The sequence below is a fragment of the Pelobates fuscus genome, chromosome 2 (genome assembly GCF_036172605.1).
Source record: "Pelobates fuscus isolate aPelFus1 chromosome 2, aPelFus1.pri, whole genome shotgun sequence".
Classification (NCBI taxonomy): Eukaryota; Metazoa; Chordata; class Amphibia; order Anura; family Pelobatidae; genus Pelobates; species Pelobates fuscus.
The window spans coordinates 439,728,668-439,745,989 of record NC_086318.1 but is presented as its reverse complement, the minus strand read 5'-3'; the positions used below and the strand labels follow the sequence as shown (position 1 = coordinate 439,745,989).

The 17,322-nt window shown below is 44.5% G+C and overlaps 1 protein-coding gene across 1 annotated transcript in view; it reads left to right on the top strand.

The window, feature by feature from the left end:
• The window catches only part of GLP1R (glucagon like peptide 1 receptor), a 451,384-nt gene that overhangs the window by 414,153 nt on the left and 19,909 nt on the right, over positions 1-17,322 (top strand). Inside the window, exon 10 of the mRNA XM_063441557.1 lies at positions 991-1,079. Coding sequence (XP_063297627.1) covers positions 991-1,079 — 89 coding nt within the window. The remainder of the gene's footprint in view (positions 1-990; positions 1,080-17,322) is intronic.

Genomic DNA, 17,322 nt, shown 5'->3' with positions numbered 1-17,322 from the left:
AAAACACAGACATGTAACATATCCCCAGATAGCTCAGGTCTGGGTGCACATTATTAGGTGAATGGCACCCAGATCACACAAATACATTTTAATTGCCATGGAGCTAAAGTCTTTAATTATACGAACAGGCTCCATGGCAGGCTATCTGGGTTACTACAGTTCACATAAAACATAAACTACCGAATTTCCCTGCATTCACCAAATTCATACGAATGAGAACCAGGGGCTGGAGGTTCAGCGGTGCCTGCACGGAAAAGTGTCCGATTTTGGTGCATGAAAGCCGGGCAGAAAAGTGCTGGCTGCCCGGGGAGCTCCAGAACAGCGCCACCTAGCGGCCGCTAAGTGTAACAGCGGCCACACAGTTAACAGGCAATTAACCGCAGCTTCAGGGAGGTAAATTGGCAGCACACTCCAGCTTCTGGGTGGCCAATTAACAACGCCGGCCGGCTTCCCACGGCTCTGGGGAGGTTGGTGAACGGCTGTTTAGGTGACATCTACCGAACTGCTGTGCAGAAAGGGAGAAATAAATCCTTCTGCACAGTAAAATTAACCCTTTAGCTGCCGGTCCATAATCCAAAGGCAGCAGGCGGGCAACCAGGCTCCTCCAATACAATGTGGCGAGATTGGTTTCGTCACACCTATAAAATGCTGTCGTTATGTAGTGATAAACCTTTGATCCAGCAATTTCTAAGATTCACCGAAGCCATCGCTTAAGGAAACAAAAAGGCGCCTGCCAACTCTAAGTTCATTTTTGTAATTTTCTTAACAGCGTATTCCTAAATCACAGCTTTTATTTATAATGTTACTTATATATAGATTAGAAAACATGTTAACTTTCACAGAAATGGTATCGATTTGTGATAATTTGTTGTGTCTGAGAGAAAATCATCTGTAAAAGTGTTTTCTTTTTAGCTCTTGAGGTACAAGATGTTATAACTAAACCCTCGGTCCTCGAACACTTGAAATAAAATGTGTTTTGTTTGTTAACAGGTGAACTTTGTGATCTTTATCAGAGTGATTTGCATTATCATCTCCAAGCTGCAAGCAAATCTCATGTGCAGAACTGACACCAAATGCAGGTGAGTTAATGGCGGCAGTAAATCTAGCAAAGGCGATAAAGCACACTGCGCAGAGTTACAGCGTGTAATCCATTCTGCCGCAACGATAGTCTAAATCAGACCGTGAAATGCTGGTGGCGGAGTGTGGCAGGCTGGCTGCACAGGGACCTATCGGACATCTCTCACCGCATTCTACTGAACGTTACAATATTTTAAAATTCAATTGCCATTCACACACAGATACACTATCACTGTAATACAATACACAGATACACTATCACTGTAACACAATACACAGATACACTATCACTATAACACAATACACAGAGACACTATCACTGTAACACAAAACACAGAGACACTATCACTGTAACACAATACACAGATACACTATCACTGTAGCACAATACACAGATACACTATCACTATAACACAATACACAGAGACACTATCACTGTAACACAATACACAGATACACTATCACTGTAGCACAATACACAGATACACTATCACTATAACACAATACACAGATACACTATCAATGTAACACAATACACAGATACACTATCACTGTAACACAATACACAGATATCCTATCACTGTAACACAATAATACACTATCACTATAACACAATACACAGATACACTATCACTGTAACACAATACACAGATACACTATCACTATAACGCAATACACAGATACACTATCACTGTAACACAATACACAGATACACTATCACTATAACGCAATACACAGATACACTATCACTGTAACACAATACACAGATACACTAGCAATGTAACACAATACACAGATACACTATCACTATAACACAATACACAGATACACTATCACTATAACACAATACACTATCACTATAACACAATACACATATACACTATCACTATAACACAATAGACAGATACACTATCACTGTAACACAATTCACAGATACACTATCACTATAACACAATACACAGATACACTAGCAATGTAACACAATACACAGATACACTAGCAATGTAACACAATACACAGATACACTATCACTATAACACAATACACATATACACTATCACTATAACACAATAGACAGATACACTATCACTGTAACACAATACACAGATACACTATCACTATAACACAATACACAGATACACTAGCAATGTAACACAATACACAGATACACTAGCAATGTAACACAATACACAGATACACTATCACTATAACACAATACACAGATACACTATTACTATAACACAATACACTATAACACAATACACAGATACACTATCACTATAACACAATAGACAGATACACTATCACTGTAACACAATACACAGATACACTATCACTATAACACAATACACAGATACACTAGCAATGTAACACAATACACAGATACACTATCACTATAACACAATACACAGATACACTATCACTGTAACACAATACACAGATATCCTATAACAGTAACACAATACACAGATACACTATCACTATAACACAATACACAGATACACTATCACTGTAACACAACACACAGATATCCTATAACTGTAACACAATACACAGATACACTATCACTATAACACAATACACAGATACACTATCACTGTAACACAACACACAGATATCCTATAACTGTAACACAATACACAGATACACTATCACTATAACACAATACACAGATACACTATCACTGTAACACAATACACAGATATCCTATCACTGTTACACAATACACAGATACACTATCAATATAACACAATACACATATACACTATCACTGTAACACAATACACAGATACACTATCACTATAACACAATACACAGAGACACTATCACTGTAACACAATACACAGATACACTATCACTATAACACAATACACAGATACACTATCACTGTAACACAATACACAGAGACACTAGCACTGTAACACAATACACAAATACACTATCACTATAACACAATACACAGATACACTATCACTGTAACACAATACACAGATATCCTATCATTGTAACACAATACACAGATATCATATCATTGTAACACAATACACAGAGACACTATCACTGTAACACAATACACAGAGACACTATCACTGTAACACAATACACATATATCCTATCACTGTAACACAATACACAGAGACACTAGCACTGTAGCACAATACACAGATACACTATCACTATAACACAATACACAGATACACTATCACTGTAACACAATACACAGATACACTATCACTGTAACACAATACACAGATACACTATCATTGTAACACAATACACAGATATCCTATCACTGTAACACAATACACAGAGACACTATCACTGTAACACAATACACAGATATCCTATCACTGTAACACAATACACAGAGACACTAGCACTGTAGCACAATACACAGAGACACTATCACTGTAACACAATACACAGATATCCTATCACTGTAACACAATACACAGAGACACTAGCACTGTAGCACAATACACAGAGACACTATCACTATAACACAATACACAGATACACTATCACTGTAACACAATACACAGATACACTATCACTGTAACACAATACACAGATACACTATCATTGTAACACAATACACAGATACACTATCACTGTAACACAATACACAGAGACACTATCATTGTAACACAATACACAGAGACACTATGACTAACACAATACACAGAGACACTATCATTGTAACACAATACACAGAGACACTATGACTGTAACACAATACACAGAGACACTATCACTGTAACACAATACACAGATACACTATCACTGTAACACAATACACAGATATCCTATCATTGTAACACAATACACAGAGACACTATCACTATAACACAATACACAGAGACACTATCACTGTAACACAATACACAGGACACTATCACTATAACACAATACACAGATACACTAGCAATGTAACACAATACACAGATACACTATCACTATAACACAATACACAGATACACTATCACTGTAACACAATACACATATATCCTATAACTGTAACACAATACACAGATACACTATCACTATAACACAATACATAGATACACTATCACTATAACACAATACACAGATACACTAGCAATGTAACACAATACACAGATACACTATCACTATAACACAATACACAGATACACTAGCAATGTAACACAATACACAGATACACTATCACTATAACACAATACACAGATACACTATCACTGTAACACAATACACAGATATCCTATAACTGTAACACAATACACAGATACACTATCATTGTAACACAATACACAGATACACTATCATTGTAACACAATACACATATACACTATCACTGTAACACAATACACAGATACACTATCATTGTAACACAATACACAGAGACACTATCACTGTAACACAATACACAGATACACTATCACTGTAACACAATACACAGAGACACTGTCACTATAAGACAATACACAGATACACTATCACTGTAACACAATACACAGAGACACTATCACTGTAACACAATACACAGATATCCTATCATTGTAACACAATACACAGAGACACTATCATTGTAAAACAATACACAGATACACTATCATTGTAACACAATACACAGATATCCTATAACTGTAACACAATACACAGATACACTATCACTATAACACAATACACAGAGACACTATCACTGTAACACAATACACAGATATCCTATCACTGTTACACAATACACAGATACACTAGCACTGTAGCACAATACACAGATACACTATCACTGTAACACAATACACAGATATCCTATCACTGTTACACAATACACAGATACACTAGCACTGTAGCACAATACACAGATACACTATCACTGTAACACAATACACAGATATCCTATCACTGTTACACAATACACAGATACACTATCAATATAACACAATACACAGATGCACTATCACTGTAACACAATACACAGATACACTATCACTATAACACAATACACTATAACACAATACACAGATACACTATCACTATAACACAATAGACAGATAAACTATCACTGTAACACAATACACAGATATCCTATCACTGTTACACAATACACAGATACACTATCAATATAACACAATACACAGATACACTATCACTATAACACAATACACAGATACACTATCACTGTAACACAATACACAGAGACACTATCATTGTAACACAATACGCAGCTTGTTATATTGAATTTCTATTTCTAAAAATGGTGACTTGTTATACAAACTATTGTGGACTAAAGTTCTTATCAGTCTTAGCCTGGACTGAAGTTGTTATGGTCCACTTTAACTATTTAGAAAATGGAGGTCCTGCTACCTCAATACACCAGATGTATATTTAACTAGCGACAGCCAGAATCTCACTGAGCATGATATGGCTCTATTTGATGGGACAAAAAATCCTGAAAAGTATCTGAAAGGAGGGCAGAACACAAAAACCAGAACCAATGTATGTTTTTATTTTATGTGATAGTTAGGGAGCGGCTGTTAGAATGATCGTCTAGAATTGCTTTACTTTTTTAGCATCTGCGAAGTATGTAAAACAAATATTGTGTAGAAGGTATCTGTATGTCGGACTTCTTCATTCCATAACAGCTCTTCATAGACAGAGATTTCTATTTTATTAATGGAGTATCTTTAAAAATTATTTATTTATTAAAAGGACACTATAGTCACCAGAACAACTACAGCTTATTGTATAATATACAGCGTATTGTATTTGTTCTGGTGAGTAGAATCATTCCCTTCTGGCTTTTTGCAGTAAACACTGTTTGTTTCAGAGAAAATGCAGTGTTTACATTACAGCCTAGTAATACCTCCACTGGCCACGTCTAAGATGTCTGCTAAAGGTGCTTCCTGGGGCAGTGCTGCACAGTGTGACTGACATTCAGTGTCTCCACCCTCTACATGCAGACAGTGAACTTTCCTCATAGAGATGCATTGGTTCAATGTATCTCTATGAGGAAATGCTGATTGGTCAGAGCTGTGTTTGAATTGTGCTGGCTCCGCCCCTGATCTGCCTCCTTGTCAGTCTCAGCCAATTCTATGGAGAAACATTGTGATTGGCTCAGATGAACACTTCTGATGATGTCAGCCAAGGAGGCAGATCAGATAAATGTAAGATCTTACTATATTTAGGGGGCCATATAGTGTTTTTAATACTATTGTTATGGGCAAATGCAAACATTACAAGTTTTAGAATAAAATGTTGTATTTCTTAAACTGTGTACTTTGTCTTTAAGAGATATTGCAAATTGACAAGGTGTTAAAATGGAACATATTGTTTTTCATAGATGTTTCTTTAAGCAATAACCTCAGGGCAAAATATGTTTACGCCATTTTGTCCCAGATGAATTACAATAACAATAATGCATAAACAAGCTTCAAGCTATAGTATGACTTTCAGTACAAGACTCTGGAGAAAACAGACTGTACTTGAATTATCTGATACAGTAAGAAAGAAATGCAAAGATGGAAGCAAAATGATGCTAGAAAATTTAAGATTATGCTAGCTTTAGTGTACTAATAATCTTAATTTTAATAAGGACAGGAGGCGAGTATTTTGCATTAACTCTCTTTACTAAACTCCACAGCAGTAAAGAAAAAAACGTAAAGTAACAAGTAAATCATTGAGCAGCACAGTATATAAGGGTCCTGCTGTCTGCATAACTTCCTCTTTCTTGAAGCGACATCCAAGTCCAGATAGATGCTCGAACGTCCAGAAACTCAACGAAACTGTAACTGTGGTCTCTGGAGAGCGGAACTTGAGTAGACTCCTGGTAACGAGGTAGGAGATAAGACCAAAACGAAGTCGTCATCCCATCTTACGGAGTCGTGAGGTTAATCAACCAGCGATCAGTGGAGGTCCTGAAGAGGGTTACACTGAAAGGAGAGTATAAAATCGGTTAGGTACTGAACCGTAACTGTTCACGCCTGTGTGCTTTGACAGAATGGAGTAAATTAACTCAATACAGACTGATTGTAAACTGATTATAGAGTAAAAAAGGGTGTGAGATGTAAGTATGTTGTACGACTAGAGTGTCTGTCTAGATGGCCGTACGGGCATGGAGGTGGAAAGATACCGAATGTGTCTAGTTGGTAGAGTAATCACTAAATAAATCCCAATATCCGTCACCTTCAGATCCACTCCCCCGAAGAGTCAGGGTAGGGAACAGAAGGGAGGGAAAATACTCGCCTCCTGTCCTTATTAAAATTAAGATTATTAGTACACTAAAGCTAGCATAATCTTAAATTTTATAACATGACAGGAGGCTTCCTATTTTGCAATTTTAACGCTGAAGAAGAGACATCCCAGCAGAAGGGGGAGTGCGAAAATAAAATGTACGGAAGGTGGATTCCCGAGACCAGTCCGCTGTTCGGAGAATATCCGAAAGGGACGCCCCTGCCATGAAGGCTGATGATGCCGCCGCTCCGCGGACGGAGTGGGCGCAGAAAATGGGGTCTATACCTGCAAGGGAAAGGATCCATCGGGCCAGCGTGGTGACCGAGACTGGTGCATGAGGGCGTACGTAGGAGACTAGGAGTTGACCCGACGTAGAGGGGCGGAGTGAGGAGGTGACCGAAACATACCTGCGGAGGGTGGACACGACGCAGAGCTGCGGGTCGTTGGAGAAGAAGGGGTAAAAAACCGAAGTCGATCCCGACTTAGTGCGACGAGAAATGCGGAAAGTGACCCCTTCAGGGGCCACCTCAAAGGCGTCAACATCGAAGGCCCGAACATCGGAAACCCGTCGAAAGGACACTAGGCAAAGGAGAAAAGCGAACTTAGCGGATAGTTGGCGGAGGGAGAGGCGGTCATTCGGAAGCCAATCCCTAAGAAAACGAAGGACTAGACCCACATCCCATAGGTGAGGGTATTTGGGGGCCGGGGGGTGGCGGAGCCGCATACCGCGGAGTAGACGGCAGACCAGAGGGTCTTTGCCGACCGGGAGATCCCCGACGGGGGTGTGAGCCGCCGAAATCGCGGAACGAACGACGTTGACCGAACGGTAGGAGCGGCCAGCTAAGAACAAGGAGGAGAGAAAATTAAGAATCATGGGAATAGGTGCTGTAAATGGATCGGAGTCCCGTTCCATGCACCAAGTAGACCAGGAGGCCCAAGCCGAAAGGTAACAGCGTCTAGTTCCCGGGGCCCATGAGTCCCATAAGAGGTCCCTAGCCGCCTGCGATAGTCCGCTGACTCGCCAGGAACCCCGGAAAGAGACCAAGCCACCAGGGGTAGCCGGTCTTCCAGGAGTAGAGGGTGGAGATACCCTTTGGGATCCGTGAGAAGGTCTGGGAAGGATGGTAAGAGGAGAGGGTCCCTGTAGGAGGAGGCCAGGAGGTCCGGGAACCATGGTTGGCTCTGCCACAAGGGTGTTATGACAACTAGTTTGATCCGTTGCGTCCGCATCTGGAGAATGGGGGAAAGGCGTAGGCTCCTGTCGTCGGCCATTGTTGGAGAAAGGCGTCCGTCACCTTGCTCTCCGGGTCCGGGAGCCAGCTGAAAATTTCCGGAGTCTGGTGATTGTTGCGAGAAGCGAACAGATCCAGGTGAAATGGACCCCTCCGGGCTGCCAGGGCCCTGAAAATTCTCGTGTTTAGCTTCCAGTCACTGACGTCTCTCCAGTGGCGAGAGAACCAGTCGGCTGTGAGATTGATCTCTCCCGGTAAGTATTCCGCCTGTAGAGTGATGTTGCGAGGAAGGCAGTAGTCGAAGATGTCCCTCGTGATATCCGACAGCAGGCGTGAGCGAGTGCCTCCCAGGCGGTTGATGTACTGGACTGCGGACACGTTGTCCATGCGTAGGAGGATGCAACAGTTGGTGCATTCCCGGGCTAAGCTGCGGATCGCGAATGATCCTGCCAAGAGCTCGATGCAGTTGATGTGCATGGAGAGCTCTTGCGCCGTCCATGTTCCTCCCGTGGAGATGGTTCCGTTGGTGGCACCCCATCTCTCGCAATCATGGAGAATGGGGGAAAGGCGTAGGCTCCTGTCGTCGGCCATTGTTGGAGAAAGGCGTCCGTCACCTTGCTCTCCGGGTCCGGGAGCCAGCTGAAAATTTCCGGAGTCTGGTGATTGTTGCGAGAAGCGAACAGATCCAGGTGAAATGGACCCCTCCGGGCTGCCAGGGCCCTGAAAATTCTCGTGTTTAGCTTCCAGTCACTGACGTCTCTCCAGTGGCGAGAGAACCAGTCGGCTGTGAGATTGATCTCTCCCGGTAAGTATTCCGCCTGTAGAGTGATGTTGCGAGGAAGGCAGTAGTCGAAGATGTCCCTCGTGATATCCGACAGCAGGCGTGAGCGAGTGCCTCCCAGGCGGTTGATGTACTGGACTGCGGACACGTTGTCCATGCGTAGGAGGATGCAACAGTTGGTGCATTCCCGGGCTAAGCTGCGGATCGCGAATGATCCTGCCAAGAGCTCGATGCAGTTGATGTGCATGGAGAGCTCTTGCGCCGTCCATGTTCCTCCCGTGGAGATGGTTCCGTTGGTGGCACCCCATCCCCACAGACTGGCGTCTGATTCCAATACGAAGTCTGGGGTGTCTCCGAATATAGCCTTGCCGTTCCAGGCTTGCATGCTGTCCAGCCACCATGATAGTTCCTCGCGAACCTCCGTCGTCACCGGGACGGGTTGGTCGTAAGTAGGCCTGTGGCGTAGGTACTTGGTCTTGAGACGTTGCATGGCCCTGTAGTGGAGGGGACCCGGAAATATGGCCTGGATGGAGGCGGATAGGAGTCCTACGATCCTGGCCAGGTTGCGTAGCGGAATGGAGTCGGAGAACCCTGCGAATCTCCTTGCGAATGGCTGTGATCTTTGAGGCTGGTAGTCTCAGAGTGCAAGTCATCGAGTCGATCTCGAAGCCGAGGAATTGTATAGTTTGGGCAGGGATCAGCTCCGACTTCTGTTGGTTTACCACGAAACCCAACGATTCCAGGAGGGAGACTGACAGGCGAGTGTGTTGGCGTAGCCTGTGTTCGTCGGAGCAGAAGAGGAGAAGGTCGTCTAAGTAGATGATGCATCTCACGCCCCTGGACCACCACTGGCTTTAGGAGTTTGGTGAAGCACCATGGGGCTGAGCTGAGCCCGAAAGGGAGGCAAGTGAACTGCCAAGGGCGTCCGTGCCAGAGGAAACGTAGGAGTGCTCGACAGTCCGGGTGCACCGGGACTGACAGGTAGGCGTCTTTTAGATCGAGCCTGGTGAACCAGTCGTGACTTTGAAGGAGGTCTCGTAGGAGGTGGATGCCTTCCATCTTGAAGTGGCGGTAGACCACATAAGCGTTGAGGGCGCGTAGATTGATGACGGGGCGGTATTCTCCTGACTTTTTCCGAACCAGGAAGATGTTGCTGAAGAAACCACCCCTGTCGTGGGCCGGCTGGATAGCCCCTTTGTCTCGGAGCTCGCGTAGCTCCGCGTTGACAAGGTTGTGGTCAGAGGTTGACATGTGGATGGGGCGAGGGGGCTGAACCTGAAAGGGGGTCCCCGCTAGGTCTATGATATAACCCTGTACAGTTTGTAGAATCCATGTGTCTGAGCAAAGGGCGGCCCAATTCTGGAAAGAAAGGGAAATACGGCCCGCAGTGCGGGTACATGGTAACAGTGGAGGAATATGGGTTCTTACCTGCGGCAAAGCGGGAACGTCCGCGTCCGCGGGGTCCGCGACCTCTATCTGAGCCTCTTGAGAAGGGTTGTTGCCGGTAGTCCCTTGTCGGGTAAAATGGTGTTGGCTGGGTGCGGGGGCCTGAAGGACAAAATCGGCTGGCGGCACGGCCCCGTTGCCGGCCAGCCCTTCCAAAAACACCTCTGGCAGGGTTGCCTCGGAAAACTTTGCGCATTGATGACTGCGCCTTATTGAGGGAGGTGAACACGTTTACGTGTTTATTGAGTTCCTTGAGGAACGGTTCACCGAAAAGTTTCCCTTGTGCCTGGGGCCCAATCTCCTTTGTGCCAAGGTCTGCCAGTTTGCCGTTAATACGGTACAACGCTGCTTTTCGCCTCTCCGAAGAGAGCGTAACATTGGTGTTTCCGATGAAACAAAAACACCGTTGTGCCCATTCACGAACATCATGTGCCCATTCCCTGATGTCCTCGGAGGAGAAGGAGTCGGCTTTTGTGTAGGCGTCATCCGCCAGATACATAATGCGTGCCAGGGGGCCTAAGGAATCCAGCAGGTTATCTTGGGCGCCCCATAGGCCTTTCTCTAACCCACGTCGGGGGTCTCTACCACTGTGCTTCATGAAGGTCGACATGACCTTATCGAATTCCGGGGTCTGAGCGACTTTATCCGGCAGGGAAGGGCGTGGGCATTCAGACCTGAGTCGGCTGCGGACCTCTTTCTCAAGGGGTTTGCGGAGCCACAGGTGCATGAACCTGGCAAGGTGTTCTGGAGGCGACCAATCACCCGATCTGGGGTGCCGTTACGGGGGTCGAACATTGCTTGACCCGAGGGGTCCAATATAGTGTCTGAGTCACGAGGTTCTGCGTCCGCAGTGTCCTTGATACCTCCAGACTGGGCAGCACCCAGGAGGGTCTTTCGCATGAAAGACAGACTTCTCATCCGAGCCCCATGCGTCGTAGTCCGAGTCAGAAGCATCGGCTTGCCACTCATCCAGGACCGACATGGACTGGGCAGGGTCCTGCTCTTCATCCGAAGAGTATTCCTGACGCGGGGCCGGGGTGTGCAATTTTGAGGGCTTGCGTTTGGCAGGTGCCTTACCCTTAGTCGGTTTTGGTGGTCGGAAAATTGACTGGTGGTCGGAAAATTCAGATTCCGATTCGTGGCGGGGACGTCTGCGTTTTGGTACGTCAGGAGCCGCGGCTCGGGTCTTGGAGAGTGCCTTCTCCACAGAGGCAGTGACAGCTGCGTTAATCATGACCTGGAAGTCCACAGGGAGGTTCTGGGATTCTTCCATGTTAAGGGTAGGCAAGTATGTCACTGAAGGCACAGCAATAAACGGGCACCCAGGTCTTAATAATAATAGTAGTAGGCGTAGGGTCAGATTTAGGATGATGGTGGGAACAAGCCCAGAATAACCCCAGCAGGGTATGATAGTGACCTTATAAACTGGGGCTCACCCAGTTAGAGAGAACTGCAACAGCTAGTCTCCCAGTAAGCAGCGTATTAGTAATGGGGGCTCACCCCGGCTGCACAGGGTTGGAACCCTTAAGTGCAGGTCACAGTAATAATAAACAGGCAGCAGCACTGACCTGACTGACCCAGCCACAGTATATCTTGATAGAAGATGATGAGACAGGCTGTAGCAAGTGGATGACAGATAGTGGTGCTTGTGCAGGTAATCCTTCAGTCCCAAGGGTGTAAAACACAAAAGGGGGATGAAGAACAGCAGTGCAGGGGCAACAGCAGGTTAGCACAGGCACACTGAGTCTCTGATGAGATGCACGAGGCAAAACTAAGATGGCCGCGAAAATCTCGCGAGATTCGCGATCCAAAATGGCGGCCGCGAGGTAGGCCGCAAAGCCGGGGACTAAATTTATTAGGCCGGCCGGCGCGGAACCGGTCGCGAATGGAACCGGCCGCAAGGAGGGAGCCCAGGAGGGTACTCCAGGTAGGGGGGGTGGTGGGGGGACCTGGGGGGACCTGGGGGGACCGGGGTAAAGCCAGGGAAGGGTCCCAGAAGGTGTAAAGGGGCAGAGAAGAGGGCAGAAAGGCCACAGAGAGCCCCTAGTCCCACAGCCCACTACATAAAGTAAAAGGCTAATGTAAATAGCACAGTTAGAGAAATTAAGATAAAATTAAACAGATAAATAGGACAAAAAATGATAATAAGTGCAAAAGCTCCAGAGGAGCAAATATTCTGACCTGTCTGCGGTGGAGCAGTAAAGAAAGAGGAAGTTATGCAGACAGCAGGACCCTTATATACTGTGCTGCTCAATGATTTACTTGTTACTTTACGTTTTTTTCTTTACTGCTGTGGAGTTTAGTAAAGAGAGTTAATGCAAAATAGGAAGCCTCCTGTCATGTTATAAAATTGGTCATGGTGTCTCCTTGTACAATCTGCAGCATTATCATAACATCAACCCTAGCTGTCGTTTTAAAACCGCATTGGGATTATGTTAACAAGCAGGAAGCACCTGAGCTAAGATATCTGTATGGTTAGCCCTACTAAGTTCTATGCTTTAAGACATTATAGTGGTAAATAAGGGAACCGCCAGCGGTTACACTATAGGGTCAGGAATACATGTTTGTTTTCCTGACCCTCTAGTGTTCCTTTAATGGAATGCATTTTTATAATTTCTAGTCAAGCAGAAAAGTTCCAATACCCGGTCTCTCTACATAAAATCTCAGTAGCGCTGACTGACCACTTAGCCATATCAGTCAAGGCAGTCTGGGGCCCGGATGCATAGATATGGCATAGATGGGGAGATCAGAAGCTCTTCCCATCTGGTCCAGCATAATTTAGTATGTTTTATTCAATCTATAATTACAGGCCTCTACCATTGTGGGGCTCGTATCCTATCACTCTATCCCCTTCTCCAAACTCCTAGTTAGAAAGGCACGAGTGGACACTAACCAGGGCTGGAGTATTTTTGATTTTAGCAATGTCTCCCAACAATAAGAAATATGGATCTGGCAAGAAGGGGTGGGCTGGCCAACAGAGGTAGAGCTGATTGGTGAGTCTGCCAGGTACAACGGGCTTGCCAGCGTGGCATGCACCCAAATCAAGTCGACTGACAGTTTCTGTGGCCGACTTCACTCACGACAGTTGACTCTGTGCTGCACACACAGTCTAATGATGTGCTTTATGTTATGCTGATTGGGAATGACATTACGAGACCTTTAATTAAGGAGAGTTCCACCAAACCTGGGACAGTGGGGAGATATGTTTTTTTTTTTTATTTAATTTTCTTTTATTGATTTTATATCTCAAAGAATTAAGCATAAGCATAAGCATGTTGGTTACAGAAGAGAAGAAGTGGTGGTTAGAACAAGCATACAGTATATACATTATTGAAGAGGTTACACACTTTCATTGTACAATACATTGGTGATATGCCATAACATTAGATAACATAAAGCGTTGTAATCTCTGCATATGGATGCTTTAAGTGAAATACATCTCTGGATTGTCCTGTCTGTTAAATTTTGTCTACCACTTGATAAGCTCCAATATGTCAGCTGTGACGCACCCTTTGGTGCTTCAAGTGATAGCATACTTCATCTCTCAGGTCGTCTTGTTTTGCTAGATATGAGCTTAAACACATATATAAACTGGGGGAGGGGGGAAAAAGGTAACTCAGGGTGGTTGGGATAGGGGGTGGGAGGTAGTTTCCTCGTCTTAATGCGCCGTGATTTTGAAATAATGTGTGCCCGGATAGATTTGTTTGGTTAGAGATTGGAGATACATGCTGTCTGAGGCATGTTCTCTAGTAGAGATATTTTAGTTTCTCGGGGAGGTGTGTGTGCTTTGGGAGACGTTTTCCATCCCTCTGTTTGGTTGCCTTGATTCCCACATTCTCCAAGCTTCCCTCCAGAAAGGTCTAGGGGGCCTAGTCAGTCTGGCCATGGTTTCGTATGACTTGGTGGACTGTAGTGTCTGTATACATAGGTTAATGTTTGGGGATTTTTCAGATAGCCAGGTTTTGCTAATTATGGAGAGAGCTGCAATTATGATGTGATAAGAAAGATATTTTGTGGTTTTCGTTATATCGTCGGGGAAAAGTTGCAGTAAGTAAGTCTTCGGGTCAAGTGGTAATCTTATCCCGGTTGAGTCTTGTATTAATTGCCTCACTTCATCCCAGAATTGTGTTACCTTGTGACATGTCCACCATATGTGGTACATAGTTCCCGGTGCAGCTTTACATCTCCAGCATAAACTTGATCTGTCGGGATCTATATGCTGTAGCCGTGTGGGCACCATGTACCACCGGTATAGAACTTTTCTGGTTAGTTCTATATGTGCGGCGCACAGGGTGAGTGTTTTATTTGCAAGGAAAATTTTTGACCATTGTGTGTGGTCTAATGTCTCTTGGAAGTCCGATTCCCATGCCCTGACAAAGGAGGGTTTCCCTGTATGGTGTTGTCGTGTTAGGAGGGAGTATAATGAGGAGAGCAATTTTATTTTATTTGGATTTTGCTTTTGAGTGCAAAGTTCTATAATTGGCGTTATATGGGAGCTCGTTGTTTTATCTATTTCAGCCGCCATTGTGGGTTTTTGCTCCTTGAGCCAAGATCTTATTTGGAGATAAGATAGGAAGGCTGTGTTGGACAGACCAAATGTAGTTTGGAGGTACTGGAATGGGTATATATTTTGGCCATTTAATAATTGTCGGATTTGGGATATCCCACATGCGGTCCAGTGGGCCACGGAGAAGGTGGGAAGTAGAGGGGCAAGTGCAGTCAAGGGGGTCATTGGTGTTATGGAGATTTTTTCTTTGGTTTGCTTTTGGAATGTATCCCACATAGAGAGAGTGAGGGATGTAGTAGGTAGTATGTGGTCATATGTGGGTCTGAGATGGTGCGGGAGCCATGCAAGTTCTGCGAGTGTATGACCGTCTGTGAACGGAGCTTCGATGCTGAGCCATGTTGGTTGGGTGTCCAGGTGATGTGCTGAGATTAACGGGCTCAGTTGCGACGCCATGTAGTACTTAGTTATGTTGGGTACTCCTAGCCCACCCTCTCTAAACGGCCTATGTAGAATTTCGGCAGCCACCCTGGGTCGTTTATAGTTCCAGATATAGTCGCTGAAAGTTTTTTGTATAGCTTTCAAATAAGGGGATGGAAGTGCGATGGGCAGGGTACGGAATAAATATTGTAATTTGGGGAGAAGGATCATTTTTATTGCTGCTATGCGGCCTAACCATGACACATACTTCCCCTTCCAGGTAGATAATCTTTGTGCTATTTCTTTGGCTATCACTACATAATTGGCTTGGAATAGGAGTTTGGGATCGGTTGGAAAGTCTATGCCCAGAAACGTGAGGCTATTATTGTCCCACTGGTAGGCATATGTGTTTTTAAAGGTGCCTAGTGTTTTAGGTGGCAAATATAGATGCATTACTTTTGTTTTGGTTATGTTCAATTTATAATATGAGCAGGCGCTATATGCTGTTAGGTGGGATGTGACATGTAGCAGTGACTCGTGTGGATTTGTGAACGTTAGCATAATGTCGTCCGCGAACATTGTGATCTTGTGTTCAGTTTTCCCAACTTTAATTCCTTGTATATGTGGGTCGTTCCTTATTAGTTGCGCTAAAGGCTCGAGGGCCAAAACATAAAGGAGAGGGGATAGAGGGCAGCCTTGTCTAGTTCCATTCGTTATTGGGAATTGCATAGACTGAAACCCGCTGTTTGCTACTTTGGCGCACGGAGCAGAGTATAGTGTTGCTATTAGAGATATGAACCTCGGAGGGAAGTGAAATTTCTCAAGGACAGCAGCTAGAAAACCCCAGTGCAATCTGTCGAATGCTTTTTCAGCATCCAGTGACAGAAATGCACTGGGCTTCCTCCCCTTTTTCGCGACGTGCAAGAGATTAAGTAATTTTCTCGTGCCGTCCGCTCCTTGCCTGCCCCTGACAAACCCCACTTGATCCTCATGTATTAGAGCAGGGAGCATTTGTGATACTCGGTTTGCATATATCTTAGCCAGAATTTTCGTGTCCGTGTTTAACAGGGATATGGTCTCATGTTCTGTGGTATAGTTGGGGGCTTGCCTGGTTTTGGTATGGTTGCAATATGGGCCAGGAGCATATCTGGTGGCATAGTACTTGTGTCTATGATTTGATTTAACGTCTTGAGTAGGTACGGGCCTAAAATGTCGGAGTATGTTTTATAATAAGTATTTGTAAACCCGTCAGGGCCTGGTGATTTCCCCGACGGGAGAGCCCTGATGGCTTCTGTAAGTTCTGCTAGTGTAATCTCGGCCTGCAAGGCGTTTCGCTGATTCGTGTCCAGCGTGGGAAGAGTGGATTGTTTCAGGAATGATTGAATTTCCTGAACCGTCGGCTGATGCGTAGTAGAGTCATTTTTAAGGTTGTACAGCGACGTATAATACATCGCCATAGTGTTATTAATGTCTTGCGGGTCGAAGACTTTTGTGCCCTCTAGTAGGTTAAGGTATGGGATTTTAGATTGGCTTTGTTTGTGCCTCAAGAGAGAAGCTAAGGCTTTGCTCGCTTTATTACCCTGACAATATGTGTGGGTGCGTAGTCTCTGTAGTGTGGATGTTGTTTTGGTTAGTAAATAGTCGTTGAG